This window comes from Physeter macrocephalus, chromosome 5 (assembly GCF_002837175.3).
Source record: "Physeter macrocephalus isolate SW-GA chromosome 5, ASM283717v5, whole genome shotgun sequence".
NCBI lineage: Eukaryota > Metazoa > Chordata > Mammalia > Artiodactyla > Physeteridae > Physeter > Physeter macrocephalus.
In genome coordinates, this window is record NC_041218.1 from 47,116,033 (window position 1) to 47,137,078 (window position 21,046).

The 21,046-nt window shown below is 38.6% G+C and overlaps 1 protein-coding gene across 1 annotated transcript in view; it reads right to left on the reverse strand.

Annotated features, from left to right (window-relative positions):
- GARS1 (glycyl-tRNA synthetase 1) overlaps positions 1–21,046 on the reverse strand; it is a 43,870-nt gene that overhangs the window by 20,612 nt on the left and 2,212 nt on the right. The window contains exons 2-10 of the mRNA XM_055084934.1: positions 15,942–16,043; positions 14,952–15,054; positions 13,768–13,909; positions 12,462–12,550; positions 11,679–11,755; positions 8,184–8,329; positions 5,929–6,078; positions 2,570–2,732; positions 1,041–1,205 (exon numbers count right to left, since the gene is read on the reverse strand). Coding sequence (XP_054940909.1) covers positions 1,041–1,205; positions 2,570–2,732; positions 5,929–6,078; positions 8,184–8,329; positions 11,679–11,755; positions 12,462–12,550; positions 13,768–13,909; positions 14,952–15,054; positions 15,942–16,043 — 1,137 coding nt within the window. The remainder of the gene's footprint in view (positions 1–1,040; positions 1,206–2,569; positions 2,733–5,928; positions 6,079–8,183; positions 8,330–11,678; positions 11,756–12,461; positions 12,551–13,767; positions 13,910–14,951; positions 15,055–15,941; positions 16,044–21,046) is intronic.

Below are 21,046 nucleotides of genomic sequence, written 5' to 3' on the forward strand. Positions count from 1 at the left end.
TGACTTTTTTTTTTTTTTTTGCGGTACGCGGGCCTCTCACTGTTGTGGCCTTTCCCGTTGCGGAGCACAGGCTCCAGACGCGCAGGCTCAGCGGCCATGGCTCACGGGCCTAGCCGCTCCACGGCATGTGGGATCTTCCCGGACCAGGGCACCAACCCGTGTCTCCTGCATCGGCAGGCGGACTCTCAACCAATGCGCCACCCGGGAAGCCCATGACTTTTATTTTTAATTAAAAAAAAATGTATCCATTAAAAGAAAGTCACTTTAAAAAGTAAAAAGTGAAACCAAGGACATGTGGGAACCACGGACTCCTGGGCTAAAGTCTCCATATGGGTGAGAAGCCTCCCTAGCACCAAATGAGGGAGACTCCAGAAGGCTCTTGGCCCCCTTGTTTTGGATGCCACCCTGTTCCCACTGCCACCAATGCAGGAAGCATCTCCTATATCCAAATGCCTTTCAATCCTAAGCTTCAGCACTAATGTTCATGTTTGAGGGTTGGGGGTGGGAAGGAACAGCGAAGAGGTAACCTGGAGGTCTTCTCTGAATTATTATTAAATATACAGAATTTGAGAAAAGGTAGCTCCTAAACAAGAGATCAGAATCTACTAGTCTATCCCCCAAATCTACCAAGTAACTCTAAACTAAGAGCCTCACCACCACTTCCAATGTTTGCTGGGGTCCTTGTCAGGAAGAAGGCCACCCCATCTTAGCTGCACTCAGGGATATTACCAATCACACTGCCCACCCAGGAAAGGACACACCGGCACTGCCCCATCAGTAGCCTTCTCTCGCTCTCTCTCACTCTTACTCTCTCTGTAAAAGCCATCCAAGTCTACAAAGGGCTTCTGGGACACAAGAGTAGCCCCCCACTTATGAGAGCGCAGGGGGGAAACTACTTTTTCCATTTAGCTCAGGAAGAGATCTTTTTTTTTCTTTTTGTTCCACTCTGTCATGAAGCACACAAAAGGCAACTTTGATATCCATGCTTCTAGGTTAACAATGTGAAAATCACGTGGTAAAAACCATTGCATTCTACTTACATAGGATGTTTTGGATTCAGCATCCCAACAGTCACAGGCATAATGGGCCATCTCATTCTCCATGTGCTGTCGGAAGCGGAGCTTATCTGGAGATACACCAACCTTCACGAGGTAGAGGTAGATGCGGCCAATGAAATAGCCTAATACTGAGTTGTTAATCACGCCCTAAAAATAAATGAATAAACAAATAAGTAGATAAATAGGCAAGCAGCATGCAAGCAAGCACAGAGGAATGAACAAAAACACAAACATTAATGCTTTTGAAGGCCAAGGTACCATTTTCCATTGAGTTATTCATCATCTACTGAAAAATTTTTGAAACACAAGGTAAGCTAATTTATCCAGCTTTCAGAACAATCTTAAATACCCAAAATGTGATATTGGCTATTTTCAAAAGGTTTAACTGTCAAGAAAACAAGCAGATAATAATGGCGTCATCAAAATCTTTCTACCATACTCACCGGGTCAGCAAAAATTCATCCTAATACCTCATACCTTCTAAATCTACAGTGCTAAAAATGACATTCATAATAATGATCCTAAGGAATCGTAAATATATTCCTTCTGAATTAGCAAAAGTCATAAGACATGTTGAAGGGATTTTAATGTACTCTTATCCACTGAAATTTGTGAATCCCATATAGTATATGTAATCTTATATTTTTTGTACAGAAGGATCTTAGAAATCATCTAGCCCCATCTCCTAGTCCCTGCAGGGCTCTTTTCTGCAAAACAACTGACAAGTTATCACTCAGCCTCTACTTGAATATTTTCAGACAGGAAGCTCATTGTTCCCAGGGCAATTCATTCCACTATTAGGCAGCAGCTACTGTTGGAATGTTTTCACTCACTTATTTCTCCAAGCAAATAATTAGAGAAATTCTATCACATGCAAGGCCTTACCCCAATTGCTATGGGCAATGCGGAAGAGTTTAAAATCCAGAGGGCTTGCTTTCTGTGAGTCAAAATGTCTCCCCAAAAGTAGTATACACTGTTAAAAGTCAGATTGATGGGGCACAGTACAAACCAAGAACTTTTTTCCAAGTGCTCTGCTAAACATATTTTTCATGTTAGCCCCAATGGTCCACACAGTGGCGTGTTCAAGTAATTTCCTCCCACTATAATAATAGTGTGTAAAAAATACTGTATAAAAACACATACTGGGGCTTCCCTGGTGGCACAGTGGTTGAGAATCCGCCTGCCAATGCAGGGGACGTGGGTTCGTGCCCCAGTCCGGGAAGATCCCACATGCCGCGGAGCGGCTGGGCCCGTGAGCCATGGCCGCTGAGCCTGTGCATCCGGAGCCTGTGCTCCGCAACGGGAGAGGCCACAGCAGTGAGAGGCCCGCCTACCCCGACAAACAAACAAACAAAAAACCAAAAAAACAAAACAACAACAAAAAACACATACTGTATCAAAATAAAATGCCTGCCAAAATAAAATATTTTGTCATCCAGTACACAGAATTTGCTAAGTGCCGAAAACCTGGAATAGGTATAATGTAAATTAAGTTACCTATGGAGTCTTACCTGTTCAACAGCATCTCCTAGGCGCATTTTCCGAGCAGACTGTCCACTGACCTGGGCTTTCGCTGAATACAAATACAGGTGGAGGTCTGCCACATTCTGAAACTTGGGATGGTCTTTCTCACTGGGATCTACAAAGTGCTCAATTTCTGCCATTGTGAATTCTCTGAAAGCCAAAATATAAGGGATAAAAGTTGCACACTTCACTATAAAAAACAATAAACAAAAGCCATTATTTTCAACTGCATTCTACAATGATACAGAATGGTATGGAAAATAGTTTTTAGAGAACAGATTGATACAGTTTTTTAAAGTTAGGAAAACCTGAGAAAACATCAGACACACACAAAAAATGAGATACTGAATAATGGCTTCCAAATAAAATGATTTTCCTTAAAGCATTAGCAAGTCTTTATAGATGTACACTAAATGAAGCTCCTGATATTTACGTTTCATAGAATGCGAAATTAAAAGTGAATTGAAATTGTTCTTTAGCTTTTATAACAGTGTGATTTCTTCCTTTTTCTTGTTCTGAACAAGTAAATGACAGATAATGGCACCATACAGCTGGTGTCTTTAGAGTAGCAGCTTCTCAAATAAAGTGTTATTCAAGGCAGAGGACATGAGGCATGAATTGAAAAAGCTAACATCAGGCTAACTGCATAATGATGAAATAAGTAGGCACATAGTAATGGTTTCCCAAAGAGATTTCCCTGAATGGCAATTTAGTAGCTACTGGGTGGAAAAGAGTTTTAAGTTAATTTTAGGAGTCAAAATCAAATCTCTCTTCTTTGAAACACACACACAATTTACTAGTGCACTTTCATGATTATCTCAGATGTTTTAGAAGTAATGAAAAATTGCTTAAATGGTTGCTAAAAATACATGAAATGCATTGCGAAAGAGCTTTGATATTTTTTTTCAGTTTTATTTTTTAAGGGTATCCCTTATTTGGTCCAGCAGCACCTATGTCTTATCTTTCAACAGCTATCAAACATCCTCTGTGTGCATAGAAATATGAGAGAGAGAAGTATGATGTCTGTCCTCACACAGCTTCCAGGTGGGATGACAGCAACAGAATATCTAAAATGAAGGGCAGATCAAAATAAGGACCTTGGGAACTTCTCTGGTGGTGCTGTGGTTAAGAGTCAACCTGCCAATGCAGGGGACACAGGTTCGGGCCCTGGTCTGGGAAGATCCCACATGCCACGGAGCCCGTGCGCAACAACTACTGAGCCTGCGCTCTAGAGCCCGCGTGCCACGACTACTGCAGCCTGCGTGCCTGGAGTCCAAGCTCTGCAACAAGAGAAGCCACCGCGGTGGGAGGCCCGCGCACGGCAAGGAAGAGTAGCCTCCACTCGCCGCAACTAGAGAAAGCCTGCGCAGCAACGAAGACCCAATGCAACCAAAAATAAATAAATTTATTTATTAAAAAAAAAAAAAAGGACCTTGTCCAGAATCCCCAAATAATCTGCTGCCAAAGTCTTTCCATCTGTTCTGTCAAATAATCCCAGCTCAAAGACAGGTGATAGAAATCAACACTAATACTGATTGTATCAGCTGTCTGTTGTCTTTGCATTCAGAGACTCTACCTGGAACTCTGGAGACATAAAATAGACACAGGACTAGAAGACAGAGCCAGCCAATCAAAATAAAATTTAATTAAAAAAAATTTCAGATGAACAATCCAATGCTCCCAACCTAAACCAAAGGAATCATAGCTATACAAAGACTTACCACCTGATAACTCTATGTCAAGAAGAAACACTAAACAAACAAGTCCTAGCCCTACCATGAAACAAAAGCCATGGGGATACTGACTCGTGGAAGGATAAGTGGATTTCTAGCCAGGATCTTGCAGAGGCACATGACAAAACCAACCAAAATCCAGATGGAACACTTTGAACTGAAAGTGACCAAGGAATAAAATGTCAGGAAGCCCCAAGAGACTTTCCCCAGTTAACTCCTGGGAGGGCTCCTCTGTTCTGAGCTGGGTTTCCTATTTACCACTTCTTATTCCACAGGCCCCAGGTTTTGCCTTACTTCACGGTCCTTTATAATCATCCAACAGCTACTCTACTTGATGTAAATCGTCTCCAAAACAGTGGCTTTAGACAAGCTCAGTCTCACACAGCTTCCTCAGTATTCTGAAAGCATGCATGCAGACACTACTGGGGCAGAGGGGAAGCCCAGAAGCAAGACGAGAAAAGATACGAAGAAACCCAGACATTGAGAAATAAAACAGATTTAAGTCTGACAAGTTTTTCATTGTTACAACACCTAGTTAAAGTTTAGGACTATCTCTTCTCTCTGCAGCAAGGTCCAGGAGGGTCCTCCCCACTCCATTTCTCTAGGTTGTGCAAGCTCCTTCCTCATGAAGTCTCCCTTTTCTAGACCATTCAGCTGAAGGGACTATAGGCCTAAAGATACAGTCTGGTGAGAACATAGGAGCATTTCCTCAGAGGGTGTCATGGGGACTAACAAGATTAGGCAGGTGCTCGGATGTCGAGTCACAGGCTGGGATATGCTATGACTGACGCCTGTAATTACAGCAAGTAAGAAAAGAAGAGAGGAAATGGGTGGGCCACTGGGGCTGTGGAAAATACTTTTGGAGTCTAAGAAAGTTAAGTTTACCTATATATCCCATTTTTATATCGAATTTATTACCTTAAGAAATGATATCAGTAAGAAAATGTATAGAAATCTCAAAAAACTTAAGTCATAAATAGCTAAGTCATAATAAGTTTCTAAAGAAAAACGTTAACTCAGAAGTGCCAGGATGCCTTCCCGCACATTCTGGATACACCTGACAAAGGGAGGTTATTAGAATAGAGACAAGAGAGCATCTGAACTAGCATAGATAGCGGTAAGCTTGCTAGCTGGACACTGTCATAAAGGTGCTCCAAATATCTGGAGGAACATCATCTGGCTGCTGAAACACCCTCACCCCAATACCAGCAATGCCATCTTCCCTGAACACCTAGAATGGCCCTCCTGCCCTAACCATCACTTCCTCCCCACCTCACCCTACACTCATCTATACCACCACTGCCAGAAAATGCCTCGGTGCAGACAATCAAGATCTTGCCATCCTCAAAACATAAGATGAACAAGGAGAAAAGATCATTTTGGATCAGATGTGAAACTTCAGCTATTCTTCACCCTCCTTCCTTTCCCTTCAAGTCCACTTCAGTCACTCAAAACTGTCCATCATCCCAGAGATTACATTTGGAGGTAACAAACAAACAACAAGTATATAATCATGTAAGAAGGAAGAAGGTTGTTAAAACAGCAAGCTTTTGTTTCTACTTCAATGCCAAAATCATTTACTAATTTCACCAGAAGAATAACATGGGCAATACCTGACTCGGATCAGTCCAGATCGAGGGGAGATCTCATTTCTGAAAGAATTTCCAATCTGGGCAGCAGCAAAAGGCAACTTTCCTTGGTTGAATTCCAAAAGTCGTTTGAAATTCAGGAAAATCCCCTGTGCAGTTTCTGGTCTCAAGTATCTGGAAATTTAAACAAATCAGTCTGTTATAAAGGAGGAAATTATGTTTTCCAATAAATCTGAAATTCTAGATACAAATCCTGAAAGTCCTAAATATACTATCTTTACACAAAGCTGTATGGGCCCTAAAAAAAAAAAAAAAGTTTTAGAAATAGAAATTTTCCTCAGTAGCAAACATTCTCAAACGGGTAATAGAGAAGCTATCAGGTGATTGGCATGGCAATACCACTGTTAGACATGTCATTTAATTTCATCACTCCAGTGAATCACACATGACCTCTCTTACAATATCTCTAAAACCTCTGATATTCTCCTGACTAATCATTTACTTTGGAGGCAGATGACAATTTTAGATCCTTTTGAAAATAAAGTAAGTATACCTCTGCTGTTAACCTACATATTAAAGCATAACCGTGGAGCTAAAAAGAAGCCGGTATGGGCTGACATTTAACATTAGAGCTCACTCATCACAATCATCACACCATGGCAGGCCATTTTCAGGGTTTTTCATATCATTTTCTTCTTTGCACCCAGAGACACAAAGAAATAGAGAAGTCCAGAATGATCAACTCTTTGTGGTACTTTATATCTTCAGCCAGAGGCCTCTTCTGTATTTCTCCACATTTTAAAAAGTTACAGTCACTCAAATACACCCTGATAGCCATTGTTTTCTTCTCAGTTTCATAGACAGTATTCTGGGCAAAACATCACACAAGAAAGCACTCCCAACAGCCTACTTCAAAAGAAACGTTTTATGAAAACAACTTTAAAGTTAAGAAAAATTAAAATTTTACTCTCGTCTCACTCTTCTCTTCAACAACTCTTTTCATTTTGTGGTTTTTATCCAAATATAAGTATAGTTACAGTTAATATGTATATTTATTAAGTAGAATGTACTAAATTATACTTTATACTTTTCTATTTTCTAAAAAAAATCGTAAAATTTTCTCATATTTAACAGTTGCAGAGTGTTCTACTAAAATAACCTACTTTACTATAATTTATTTAACCATCCTGAAATTATGGGATAAATAGGTTATTTCTACTTTTCATTTATACAATCTTGATAAGTATAGCTTCCTTTCCTTTTGAGTTATTTCCTTAGATAAATTCACAGGAGTGGGAAGGCAGGTCAGAGGGCATGGCCCATTTTATGACTCTCTGTATGTATTGCCAAAATGAAAGGTTCACCCTTGGCCTCTTTCCACAAAATATCCTAAATCAACCCACTGTCTTATTAAAATAATTCCAATAATACATTCTGTCACAATTAATTTTTATTATTCTTTAGTTTCTACTCCAGGAAATATGATCTATCTAGCTTCATCTAGCAAAACCCATCCTCTTACCCTAAAATGAGACCATGAGAAAAACATCTGAAGCTATGAAATGGAATACTTTGACTAAGTTTGTTAACAATGGACAAGGAATCTGGACATACAGATTCTTCTTCTGAATCATATTGTAAACTGTTCAGGTTTTCTTTACTCTATCTGTGAAAACCACACTTTAGCTTGAATCAACAAGCTAAACGTATCCTGTCCAAGATGGTAGGTCACTAGTTACACGTCTATTTAAATTTAAATTCTTAAAATTAAATAAATTTAGAAATTCAGTTCCTCAGAAGCACTAGCCCCATTTCAAGTACACAACAACCCCATGTGGCTAGTGGCCACTATATTGGACAGCACAGATTATAGAATATTTCCACCACTGCAGAAAGCTCCAGTGGGCAGTGCTGATCTACAACAAATGGTTTCTAAAGTCTCCTTCGTCAGTAAGTTCAATGTCTTTCAAAATCATTCTTCAACCCTCTCTCCTGCCCTATGCAGCTGTAACTACAAGATGTGATGATCACAGACTTCTGTGTTTATTTTGTGACCAAAAAATAATCATCATATATACTAAAAAGAAAAACTATATTCAGAAAGAATTAGAAGAAATAAAATTTAAGAATACATCTGTCATTATTTCTCCTTTATATATCTGTCTACACTTTCTACAAATCACTTTTCAAACATTTTCCTTCATGGCTGATATTGATATTTACCTTTTATTACAAGTAATTTTAATAACTTAATTACATAAACAATAAGTGATACATACCCAGGCATGTTTCCTCCAGGCCCAATGAAGGTCTTGAACATTAAGTTAAAAGGCACTGGAGGGGAAAGATCATTTCCAGTAGTGGGGGATTTTACATTATAGTTCACAAAAAGATCCCCCAGTTCTTGCTGTCCATAGTTATCAAGCTAAAGAATACATCAAGAAAATGATTAGTATAAAAGACAGAAAAAACAAGGCATACAATAAAGTATTATATATAAAACCCCATGCATCATTAAAATTCACCCAAAATAAAAACATCAGAATTAACCTAACCTTCAAGATATTTACATCAAACCCATAAACAGTTTATACTCTTTCCATTTACCAACAGAGAAATGGATTATTTTTCTGGGACCGACCTAAAATTCACACACGTACCATTGAAAGATACAATGGTATAATGAAAGATAAGGTAAAATACCTCTTGTTCAATTAAAATACTTACTGGTTGGCAAGAATCTGAATCACATAAATAAGTTTTCACAGTTGAATTTTACTACTCTGTACACTTAAGAGCCAGGTGCACTTCCCTATTAATTAAATGTGCATGTAACTTTCCTTTCCAACCAGATATTAAGTTCCTTGAAGGTAGAAGCTGTGTCTTATTCACTTCTGCATTTTCCAGGGCACTGCACATCCTGTACACTGATGATCAATGCCAAACCATCTAAAATGATATATGAGCTCCAATACAAAACCTTCAAATGACTATGACAAACCATCTAATAGTAAAGAATATTTAAAACTTAAAAAAAAAAACTTCTAATAGAAATAAAATAATTAGATAAATCAACTAATGAGTGATGGCATGTGGGGTCAGAAACACCAGGGTAAATCACCCAACTCCACCACTTATGGGCTGTGTGATTCAGGATCAAGTTCCAACCTAATCTCTCTGAGCCTCAGTTTGCTTATCTGTAAAATGGGGAGAACAGATTCTACCTCACTTCCTAACCACAGAGGGTGAATCAATGTCTTTTATTTTTTTAAATTTTTATTTATTTATTTATTTTTGGTTGCGTTGGGCCTTCACTGCTGCGCACAGGCTTTCTCTAGTTGCGGCGAGCGGGGAGCTACTCTTTGTTGCGGTGCGCGGGCTTCTCATTGCCGTGGCTTCTCTTGTTGCAGAGCATAGGCTCTAGGAGCGCGGGCTTCAATAGTTGTGGTGCACGGGCTTCAGTAGTTGTGCCTCGTGGGCTCTAGACAGCAGGCTCAGTAGTTGTGGCACACGGGGCTTAGTTGCTCTGCAGCATGTGGGATCTTACCAGACCAGGGCTCGAACCCACGTCCCCTGCATTGGCAGGTGGATTCTCAACCACTGCGCCAGCAGGGAGGTCCGTCAATGCCTTTTATTTTTTAAAATTTTTTTTTAAAGTTTATTATTTATTTTTTACTGCATTGGGTCTTTGTTGCTGCGGGCAGCTTTCTCTAGTTGCGGCGAGCAGGGGCTATTCTTCATTGCAATGGGCAGGTTTCTCATTAAGATAGCTTCTCTTGCTGCGGAGCACGGGCTCTAGGTGCGTGGGCTTCAGTAGTTGTGGCTCGCGAGCTCTAGAGTGCAGCCTCAGTAGTTGCTCCGCGGCATATGGGATCGTCCCAGAACAGGGCTCAAACCCGTGTACCCTGCATTGCCAGGCGGATTCTTAACCACTGCGCCATCAGGGAAGCCCCCTCAATGCCTTTTAGATAAACTATCATGCTTCATAAAGCTAACAAGGGGTCACAGGCACTAACAGGTCCAGAAAATGCCATTATGTGCTGAAGCAACAGATGCGCCTCTGGCCAGGGAATCCATTGAGGCCATTTCTGAGTATCAGGCCGTTTCCATGGGTTCCTAACTTTTCACTAAAGATTAAATTGACAGCTATATACAACTGACCCTTGAACAACACATAAAACTTATAGCTGGCCCTCTGTAACCGCAGTTCCCCTGCATCTGCAGATTCAACCAACCACAAACCGTGTAGTACTGTAGTATTTGCTACTGAAAAATAGCAGAGTGTAAGTGGACCTGCACAGTTCAAACCCACGGTTGTTCAAGGGTCAACAAATGATACAATATGGCAAATCAAAACCCAAACTGTTCTCCTGGAACAGGCATCTGAGATGAAACAGAAAGTGCTCAAACTATAAATTATGACTTAACAAAACAACTAATTACTTCCTGTTTCTGACAATTTATTTGGAAATGAACGAAACTGTTAAGATCAAAGACACTCAAAGACACATGCACACAAAACCTTAAGTCTAAAATTCTTAATGGGAAACAGAATAATTTAAGGGTAATTTGAGGTGCTTTTCATTTCTTCTTTCTTATAAAAGTCATGCCTTTGGAAAAGGAAGGAAATGAGAAATGAGGGTGTGGCCATAACAGTATCAAAGAACAAGAATTGATTTTCTAAACCATGAGTAACAACACTAAAACAATGAGCTTCAAGCAAGGGATAAAATATACTTCACAAGGTTCAAAATAAATTGGCAGATGAGTCAATAGCCAGATTAAAAGGTTTTTCAATTTAAATGAGGAAAGAGAAAATTTCTCAGCTCATGTTGGAAAGCTAGATACCACAGAGGAAAATCAGCATGTTTAAAAAAATTAGGGCAACAGTGGAGAAGTATCCAGTACTTCTCATGAGAGAAAAGCAGAGTTAGAGTCCTACATTCAGCCTCATTTATATACCAATGTAAAGAAAAAATATATAAACACAGCACTGGTTGTTGTTTTCTTTTATCCAAGGAAGTAAAAAAAGTTTAAGAGGTGACCCCTGGTGGACCTCATGATCAAACATGGTGCTGGAGAAATGTACTTTGCTTAAAAGGATGGATGAGGTGAGAAATCAGAAACATTCACATACAGGCATGTTCAACTTCCTGGGGCAAAGGTGTGCAGTTTTCATTATGTTTTTAACATAGTATGTGACCTAAAAAAAGGATAAGAACTACTTCTGATATAGAAGGTATTTCTGCACTTGGTAAAAATCAGAATAGATGATCTCAATGCCTTTCCTAAAACTTGTCAACTTCAATACAAATTATAAAACTAAAGGTCTACAGGAAAAGCAGGGGCCTGCTCCATCAGGTTCTAAAAAGAATAGCATGTAGTCAGGGACAGTGCAACCAGAAGCAGATCAAGTGGCTGATGAGACAGTGCTCATATAGATATCTGCCCTAAATCTACACACTGAACGCTATCCATCATTAGACACTGTCCTGGTTTTTGCTATTAAATCCAGAAAACTGGTTTCCGAGGAGAGAGAACTAATTTCATGCCTATTTACATTGACTTGCTAGTTTGCCAGAAATACAGGTTAGCCACAAAAGGTAGACAGAGAAGAAAATAAAAATGCAAAAAGAGATGATATGAGGGACAGAAGGTAAACTCTCCTTTTTTACTATTGTGACCAGGTCAGCACAATATGGAATTCAACAGTTATCAAATGCTGAAAGACAGACAGCACCTACCTGGGTTATTGCGATCTCTCAAGTACTCACCTGGGCCAAGACACTTTCCATCTCTGATTTCTTCTCGGCAGAACACTTCTTATCAGACATCAATTTCTGTAAATGAGCTATAAGAACAACAGTGTTAGTACATGTCAATTTCAATCAACGGGAAAAAGGACAAGGTACTTTAAAAAAAAAAAAAATTATTTATTTATTTATTTGTGGCTGTGTTGGGTCTTCGTTTCTGTGCGTGGGCTTTCTCCAGTTGCGGCAAGTGGGGGCCACTCTTCATCGCGGTGTGCGGGCCTCTCACTGTCGCGGCCTCTCTTGTTATGGAGCACAAGCTCCAGATGCGCAGGCTCAGTAGTCGTGGCTCACCGGCCTAGTTGCTCCGCGGCATGTGGGATCTTCCCAGACCAGGGCTCGAACCCATGTCCCCTGCATCAGCAGGCGGACTCTCAACCACTGTGCCACCAGGGAAGCCCCAGGACAATGTACTTTTGAGTTTCAGTGTTGGGCAGGTAAAAAAACGAACCCAAGGATAATGTTCTTAATTTATATGAATCCCATGGTTGATTTTACAGGGACAGTCATGATATTGTCTTGATTCTTTCCATGACTTAGAACTTCTAATTATCTGTATGTAACTTTTTTTTTTCAATAAGGGACTTGTTCTGTATACTTAAGATCTGTGCACTTTACTCTTTATATGTTATGTCCCAAGAAAAAATTTAAAAACTTGAGAGAAAAGTTTAATCTTTAAAAAATTTAATCCCTCTGTTTTGATCAATCCTACTTGAAAGGTTATTTATCTGAGATGAAGAACCATACCTTTCAATAGATGGTCAGCACGAAAACACTCTCCATTTTTTACATCTTTCACCATGAAGTCAGCAAATTTGTCTACATGGCCAGAAGTCCTAAGTTAATAAATGCCAAGCCAATCAGTCATTTTCATACAAATTAACACATAAACTTTATCTTATAAGACAATCTCCCTTCTATATATTTATCCAAAGTTTACATCTGTATATCTGAAAGATGGAAGCTCCCATATCTATTATGATATATCCCATGGTAGATAAAAATGTACACCAAAGAAAATTCTTCCTCAAATCTATTCCCACCCTCTCCCCAACTTCTTCCTCCCCTTAGGAAAAAAAATACTAACTAGATTACACTTTTCCACAAATTGTCATAAAGTCTGTGCTACTTTGCAGAATCAATAAATCCATGCCTATCCCATTATTATTACTGATCTAAGCAAAGGCCAAAACCATGTGGAATTTGACTAGCCAAGACTTTGTGATAACTCAGCATAGACACTGAACCTTAAGGAAAGAGTTTTCTGCCACTGAAACTTGGTTGGACACTGGCATTATCTCTGTACAGCTATTAGTGGGACAAGTAGCTAAAGAATAGGCTGTCCTGATCCATCATCAAGAATTCAACTTGTTTTAATTGGCTGAAATTATTAGGAGAGAGCCTAAACTATACAAATAGCGAAAATTAGCTCTTTAACAGGCAACATTAAATGAATGAAGTGATGAGATACAAAATGTAAGAATTCCTCTTTCAGTTTTGTATTTAAGAAATCCTGACCTGCTTTCAGCAATGTTGGTAGGAATAATCTAAATTTCTGCATTGAAACATCAATACAAATAGTAGCATTTGATTTAAAATACATACACACCTTTGTCCAGAGCTTCTATGAATTTATACTAAGGAAATAATCAGGATATACATAAAAATTCATCTATTGGGATGTTCAATGTAATCAAACATCAGAAACAACTTAAATGCCGACACTCATGCACTAGTTAATAAATTATGGCACATCCATAAAAGAGAATACTATTTTGTCATTAAAAATACTTTAGAACAATACCTAATGACATAATGTTCACCTATATTATGTGAAAAAAAGCACTGTGCTACTAAACGCATATGAACTTAGAAAGACAGAAGGGATAAATACAACATTTTTAACATGGCTACCTGTGGGCAATGAGTATATATTTTCTTTGTTTTTCTTTATTTTCCAGATTTTCACAATGAACATGGGTAGTTTTTTGAATCAAAAAGTTACTTAAGTATGCATATTAAAGAATGTCAACCCTCAAAGTAGAGACCTTACTTCAAAACTGGCTCAGGGGTGAGCATGGTGCAATCAATCTCCAGAATCTGTTCCTCTTGGATAAAGTGCTGCCTCCAGGTCTGAATAATATTGTTTTTCAAAGCACATCCAACTGGCCCAAAATCATAGAGACCACTAACACCTGCAAAATATGACAGGAAAATGGGTACTCTACCTTGTCACTCTGAATGAATCAAAGCAAGCAGATGTGAGAAACTGATAATTGTAAGACTTCACATACTCCCTAACAATGTATTCAAGTCAACACTTCAAATCCCTTAATACTGAAGAGCCTTATTTCCAGCTAGCTGACAGAAGTAAAACTAAAATGGTCTTACTCCATTAACTGCAGTATTTCCATATTTGAAATTTCAAGTAGGATTAGCAAAAAACTAAAAACAAAAGAAGTTCCTCCATATGTAAGAAACAAAATGAAAAAGCAGATTATAGTTTTCTGCCATAGAAATTAGAAAATAATTTGCTGCATCAGCTGAATAACAATGATCTCAAATTTTAGCACCTAATTCTCTAATTTATTCTTGGGTATTTGAGCCACTATCTAAACCTCAAGAAGTTAAACATTTAGAGATCTGCTCAGACTAAAACTCAAATCAAGTTTCAGTGGCAAAGTACTGAAAAGTCTAATATTGTTGCAGTAATCTCCGTTAACTATGAAAAATATCAATGAATTATACTTGACTACATAAATTCATATAGTGTTCAGAAAGATGTAGAGATTTATCTGCATAGCCATGAAGAACGTTTTCTCCTGGCAGTTGCCATAATGAATAATCTAGAAACTATGGTTTACCACTGCCCTTGTGGGGAGCGGCACAGTACAGTCAGCCAGTGCTAGAATGGCCCTCTACTGCTCTCAGGTCTTCACTTGCATTTTAAGAAGGGTCTGATATGTACATGGACACATCAAACACTTAATATCTGGGCCTCTCCAAATTCCCTAAGTCTTAATGGAAAAACGCTATCTCCAAAAATAAATAGGGTTGAGGGAAATAAGAAGTGATATCATGCCAAATGAATGACTCTAAACAAATGAAAGCAAGATATCTATCCTCTGCTTTGTGTGACCTGAAACTATTAGATATCAAGCAAGCTGTGGTTTTGATTTAAGAACAATATTAAAGCCACTAACAACACAATTTTTCTTTCTCTCATTAAACCCCTACCTCCATAAATAGCAAAAGCCTGATCGTAGAAAAACCTCCTCTTCAGGGTATCTTCCATTTTTGCTCTGTCTACAACATCATCTTTGGGCTGTAACGCTAGCTCCTGTAAGGGATTTTTAAAGAGAAAATATGTGATTGAACGAGTGAGTGGGAATTTCAATTTATACATGTGAATTTACTTTATTCCTCAGCAGAATTCACTATAAAATTTATCAGACAAGATTTTGATACCCTTAAAACAAAAGAAACCTTAGGGTTTTTTCCCCTTTGAGTTACAGAAAAGATACTTTTACTTAATTATTTAGGAAAGTATACGATCATTTCCAAGATTACAAGACTAAGCTTACTTAGATGCAGATACTGATAAGCAATATCTGAATTTTTAGTGGGTCACTGTAGCAAAATAGAGACTTAAAACTCCAAACAGGAAATTCCCTGATGGTCCAGTGGTTAGGACTCGGTGCTTTCACTGCCGGGGCTGGGTTCAATCCCTGGTTAGGGAACTAAGATCCCACAAGCCATGCAGTGCAGCCAAAAAAAGAAAAAACTCCAAACGATTTCAGTTTGTTGATAGGACATTTATAATTTGAAAAGTTTGGGAGCAGGTATCGGGTGACTAGAACTTTTCCATAAAAGAAAATAATTTAAAACAGCATAACCATTATTTGCAGGTATAGGAGAATTCATAAAGAACACAATGCCTTCCAGGGAAATTCATGGAACATAACCAGTCTAGGATTTGAGTCTGCGGGGAGAAGGGGTAGGTCAGGGTTGAGGAAGGCTTTGTAGAGAAATTTTGAATTACACATTGAAAGGATGAGGAGTCTGCCAAGTAGAGAAGGAGGAGGAGAAGGCATACTGGATAAATAGAGATAAAGCAAATGTTACTTGTTCAGAAACTTTTCTAGCTCTCTCCTGCCCAAAGAGACTAAATAAAGATAAACAATCCTATACCTACTTACATTCCTTTTTGAGGATCCTGAGACTCACCTTTGCTTCCAGAACCCTCTTCCGGGCTTTGAGCTCAGCTACTGCTTTGTCTACATCAACCTGGGGTGCTTTATCTTCTTTCAGTTTTCGCACAAGATCTCCCTAGCCAAAAAAGAGAATCTGTATTCACAACTGGTTTCAGAAGTCAAGAAAAGTTACGAATAGGTTTTTAAGCATGCCTTTAAAAAAGTATCCATGTAAGAATGAGGAAATTCAAATGTTTATTATGTGAAAAGTCATTATGAATAACTGTAGGTCGTCGCCCTCAGCATTTATAATCTAGCAGAATATCCAAATACAAGTACATAAATAACTATGCTTGCAGGGTGATTATTACTGGTTTGTTTGTTTGTTTTCTTTGTGGGGAGGAGACAGATGGTGGAGAGAAAAGCATTGATAAAAAGTAAAGAGCAATATAACCACTGAGAACACAGAAGAACCAATAAATAGACTACCCTCTCCTTGAATACCTCTCCTTTCTTGCATACAAAAAAATAACTATCTTAGTTTTCCGCTTACTTCTCTGACCATTTCTTCTCAGTCACTACTGGCTAATCTTCCTCTGCCCTTTACTGTTAGAATTTTTTCCTTGCTACTTTCTTTAGACTACTTTATTCACTTCCAACAATGCTGTACACTGATTTTATTACAGTAATGTGGTGGAATAGGCAATCTGAGAAAACAAACAAAACACTACCACATGGTCTGGGAAACTTCAAGATGAGAAATTAAAGTTATCAAATTAATAGAGCCCTTGGGTGCCCAACAGAAGCAACTGCTCTCTAAAGGAGTAGATCTTCCATAGGCCTTTCAGGATTTTCACAGATTAGGGTTACCAAAATGATAAGCACTAAACTCAAAATTTAAAAATCCATGAGGAAAGAAGCCACCATGAGTGAGACTCAGCAGAAATGACAAATAACAAAATTAGATCCTTTAAAAGTATTAGAATGACCAAATATACTTTTTAAATGCTCAAGATGTTTAAAATAAAAGGAGGAATCAACATGAGCAAAGAACAAGAGACTATCAGAAACAATCAGGGGACTTGAAAAAGAACCACACAGATCAACTGGAAATAAATCACTGAAATTCAAAACTCACTGGACAGTTTAAATAGCAGATCAGACACAGTTGAAGAGAGAATTAGTGACCTATAAGAACGACCTAAAGAAATTATCCGTGGATAATTTCCATCCCATGGAATGCAGCAGAGAGACAAAGTTGAAAATTCAAATGAGGTAATAAGACACAAAGAGAATGGAAATAGGATAGATGTCCTCCTTATTCCCCTCTGTACTTTCGAACTAATTCCTCTTTTCTCCTTCTAAAACTCCAGCTCCTTTGAGGAGCCTGTCATCATCCTTTCCCCCTGTTGTTGATATTTTCTAAGCTCCTGCCTATTTTCCCTCATTCAATGACAGTCCCCCTCTCCTGCAATTCATTCTACTTTAGACTGTCCCAGTTAGGAGGTGAAAAAGCTGTTTAAAATGATCTCAACCGGGCTTCCCTGGTGGCGCGGTGGTTGCAAGTCCGCCTGCCGATGCAGGGGACACGGGTTCGTGCCCTGGTCCAGGAAGATCCCACATGCCGTGGAGCAGCTGGGCCCATGAGCCATTGTCGCTGAGCCTGCGCGTCCGGAGCCTGTGCTCCGCAAAGGGAGAGGCCACAACGGTGAGAGGCCCGCATACCGCAAAAAAAAAAAAGATCTTAATCTAGAGCCTAACTCTGCTTATATACAACGAGAAGAATTTTCCCAGTTTTAACATACACTGAATTCTCCAGGAATGCACCCAGGAAAATGTAATTTAAAGGAAGACTAAAATCAACTATACTTCAGTTTAAAAAAAAAAAGGAAAATTGTACCTTGTTTTGCTCAGAATTTTACAACGTTGTTATTATTTGAAATAAAAAACAAACAAACCATGTGACCACAGGCTATGCTGCCGTCCTATCTGAGTAAACAATACAGTATACCTTTATCAATGCGCATTTACAGCAACTGCATTCACAGTAAATCTACGTAGAGGTATAAGCATCTGCTTAATTCAATATAACTTCCAGTGGGGTCATACCCCCAAATCTACATATTAAAATAATATTATTTTATTATAAATTACTTTTTATTTATTTGTATTACATTTAGAGCATTATGCGTACACTATCTTTCTTTAATTTATGTAGATATTTCATATGAGTTTCATTACAGGGTAGTAATGGAGAATTCCAAAATATATGGTGTAAAAGGGTACACTGGGTCTGATATAGTTGAGAACCACTGAATTGGTTCTTCCTCTCAGTCTCTTACTGCGTACAAATAAATCTGGTCTGTTATTATACTAGCAGTTTTTATTCTATTATCTTGACCTCTCTAGCTAAAGCAACATCCTCAGTCACCTTCTAACTTTATTTTAACTTCTTTATTACAAGTACAATACCTGAAATCACCCTATCAATGGATTGGCTTATTTATTTACATGCATTTTATCTGTCCCTGTCATTATAAAGCAGGCTCTTTTAAGACAGGAACTCCGGCATGTCAATTCTGGCACTCAAATATTTGTTGCCGGCTATCACAACCTAAACCTAGCACAACGCCAAGCACTTAGTACTTGGTAAATATCTACTGGCTTACTCTTTATTCATTCAGTGGTTCTTTTTCCTTCCTCTACCCGTCAGAACACTTATCTCATAAATGTTCATTAATAGTGCTTTTGGATGGGGATAAGAACCTTGTGAGGGTCTGTGTTCTGAAAAGAGAGTGGCAAGCAGTTCTTTTTGAATGTCTTAAAGAAGTAAGCAAGCAGTTCTTTTGAATACCTACCCTTATGTGTCAAGTATTGGCACTCCCATATTTTCTTTTGGAGCTTTTCAAAGGACACTGGGCAAGCAAGGCCACAAGCAGGTAAAGGTAGGAAGAATTAAAAAAATTTTAAATTAAAATTAGTTTTCCTGAATAATTTTTCTGTCTCTTAAAGTTCAGGCATAGAATCAGGCACACATACCTTCAAGGATAGGCTAGCTATCAACAGAAGCAGTGGGAGAGTGAGGATTCCTACACTGAGTTAATCATCTCTAAATATCTCAGTGAATTAAGGAAATAATCGTGTGTATTCTGAATAATGGAATAATTAAAACCATGATTTATAATGATTTAATTGTGTAAACAAAAGAATTGGAGGTGATCGAAACATGGAAAGTAAGTACTTAAGGATTCCTAATTTCTAATTATTTTCTTCCCTCTTTCTTCACCACCAACTATAGTGTGTGTGTGTTGAATGAAACCGACGTGAAACATCATCAATGTTTCTAAATTACCTTTAAGAAACATCAACTAGAAGCTTAATTCCTGCATAAATTCTTACCATAAAGACATATCTTAGAACTAAGAGTCTGTGATTATAAAGCAGAATAGTTATTAGGTGAGAAATCATTTCAAGGAAACTTTTTCATGCATCCTTCATATATATCATGATGCATATTCAGTTGGCCAAGGAAAAACAAGAAAACATTTCCTCACCTTTTTAAGATGTTTGGCTTTACACATATGGGCCTAGAGGGTTCTTGTTAACATTAAAAAATTAATTTCAGATTTCCAAGTTTTATAACAATTGACAAAAACTTCATAAACTTATCATTTGTCCTTTGTGGATTAAGCAACAGTTTTAATGGGCACTCTCAGTTCAGAAAATCAAAGCACAGAAAAATCCAGGGCTCTAAAATTTCCCAAAATTGAATTTTTTTATTGGCCACAAATACTATCAGTTGATTTTTTTTTTTTTTCAGTACGCGGGCCTCTCACTGTTGTGGCCTCTCCCGTTGCGGAGCACAGGCTCCGGATGCGCAGGCTCAGCGGCCATGGCTCACGGGCCCAGCCGCTCCGCAGCATGTGGGATCTTGCCGGACCAGGGCACGAACCCGTGTCCCCTGCATCGGCAGGCGGACTCTCAACCACTGTGCCACCAGGGAAGCCCTATCAGTTGCTTTTTGAAGTGACAGTCTCACTTCACTCATTTTCCGGAAAATGAATGAATGCCCAATACCCAAGACTGAATAACAATTTTTTGTCAGGCATTTTAGAGTGTTTCATTCTTGCAACTTGAACAATCATAAGTGCTCTTCCTCAGACAATCATCATATGTGGGTATGCTTTATGCATACTTCCCATTTAGTCACACAGAATATTAAAAAGATGTGTGCACAAAGGTCCGAATTTAATAAAATTAATACTTCTTATTGGGACTTCTCTGGCGGTGCAGTGGTTAAGAATCCGCCTGCCAATGCAGGGGACACGGGTTCGATCCCTGGTCCAGGAAGATCCCACATGCCGCGGAGCAACTAAGCCCTTGCGCCACAACTACTGAAGCCCACTCACCTAGAGCCTGTGCTCTGCCACAAGAGAAGCCACCACAATGAGAATCCCGTGCACCACAACGAAGAGTAGCCCCAGCTCACTGCAACTAGAGAAAGCCCGCGCACAGCAACGAAGACCCAACGCAGCCAAAAATAAATAAATAAATATTTAAAATAATAATAATAATTCTTACTGCTTTTTCAAGGATACTCTAAAGCAAAACTGAGGTTTTGTTTTGTTTTTTTTAAAACATGTGAGAGTGTGGCAGAGAATATAATGACTTGGCTTAGTATCCCTGACTTGATTAGTGCTCAGGGCCAGAAGTTCAACTCACCATGCTTTGCACCATCAGTGCAAATGTCAACACAGTGAAAGATGCAAAGAACATTCTTAGTTTTATTATGAAAATGATTTTGGCCTTGGAGACCTCCAAGAATTTGCAGACCACACTTTAAGAACCACTGCCCTAGAGCAATAGTTCCCAAACAAGATACTCCAGGACAAAGTTTTCACCAATATGCAGTAAAAGGGGGAAAAAAAGAAAAAAAAAAAAGACAATTTATTAGACCTTTTTTCAAAGCTAAACCTGCTAAATATAAAAGACTGTTCTTTATTCTGAGTTATGGTTTTGTCCTTTCTTTGGTATTAAAATACACTTTCTTTTATGAAATGAAAGGGGAAATAAGATGGTAGTTTGTTGATACATTTCAGTCAATCAACAAACCAAATCATTAAAAAACAGCATCCACGT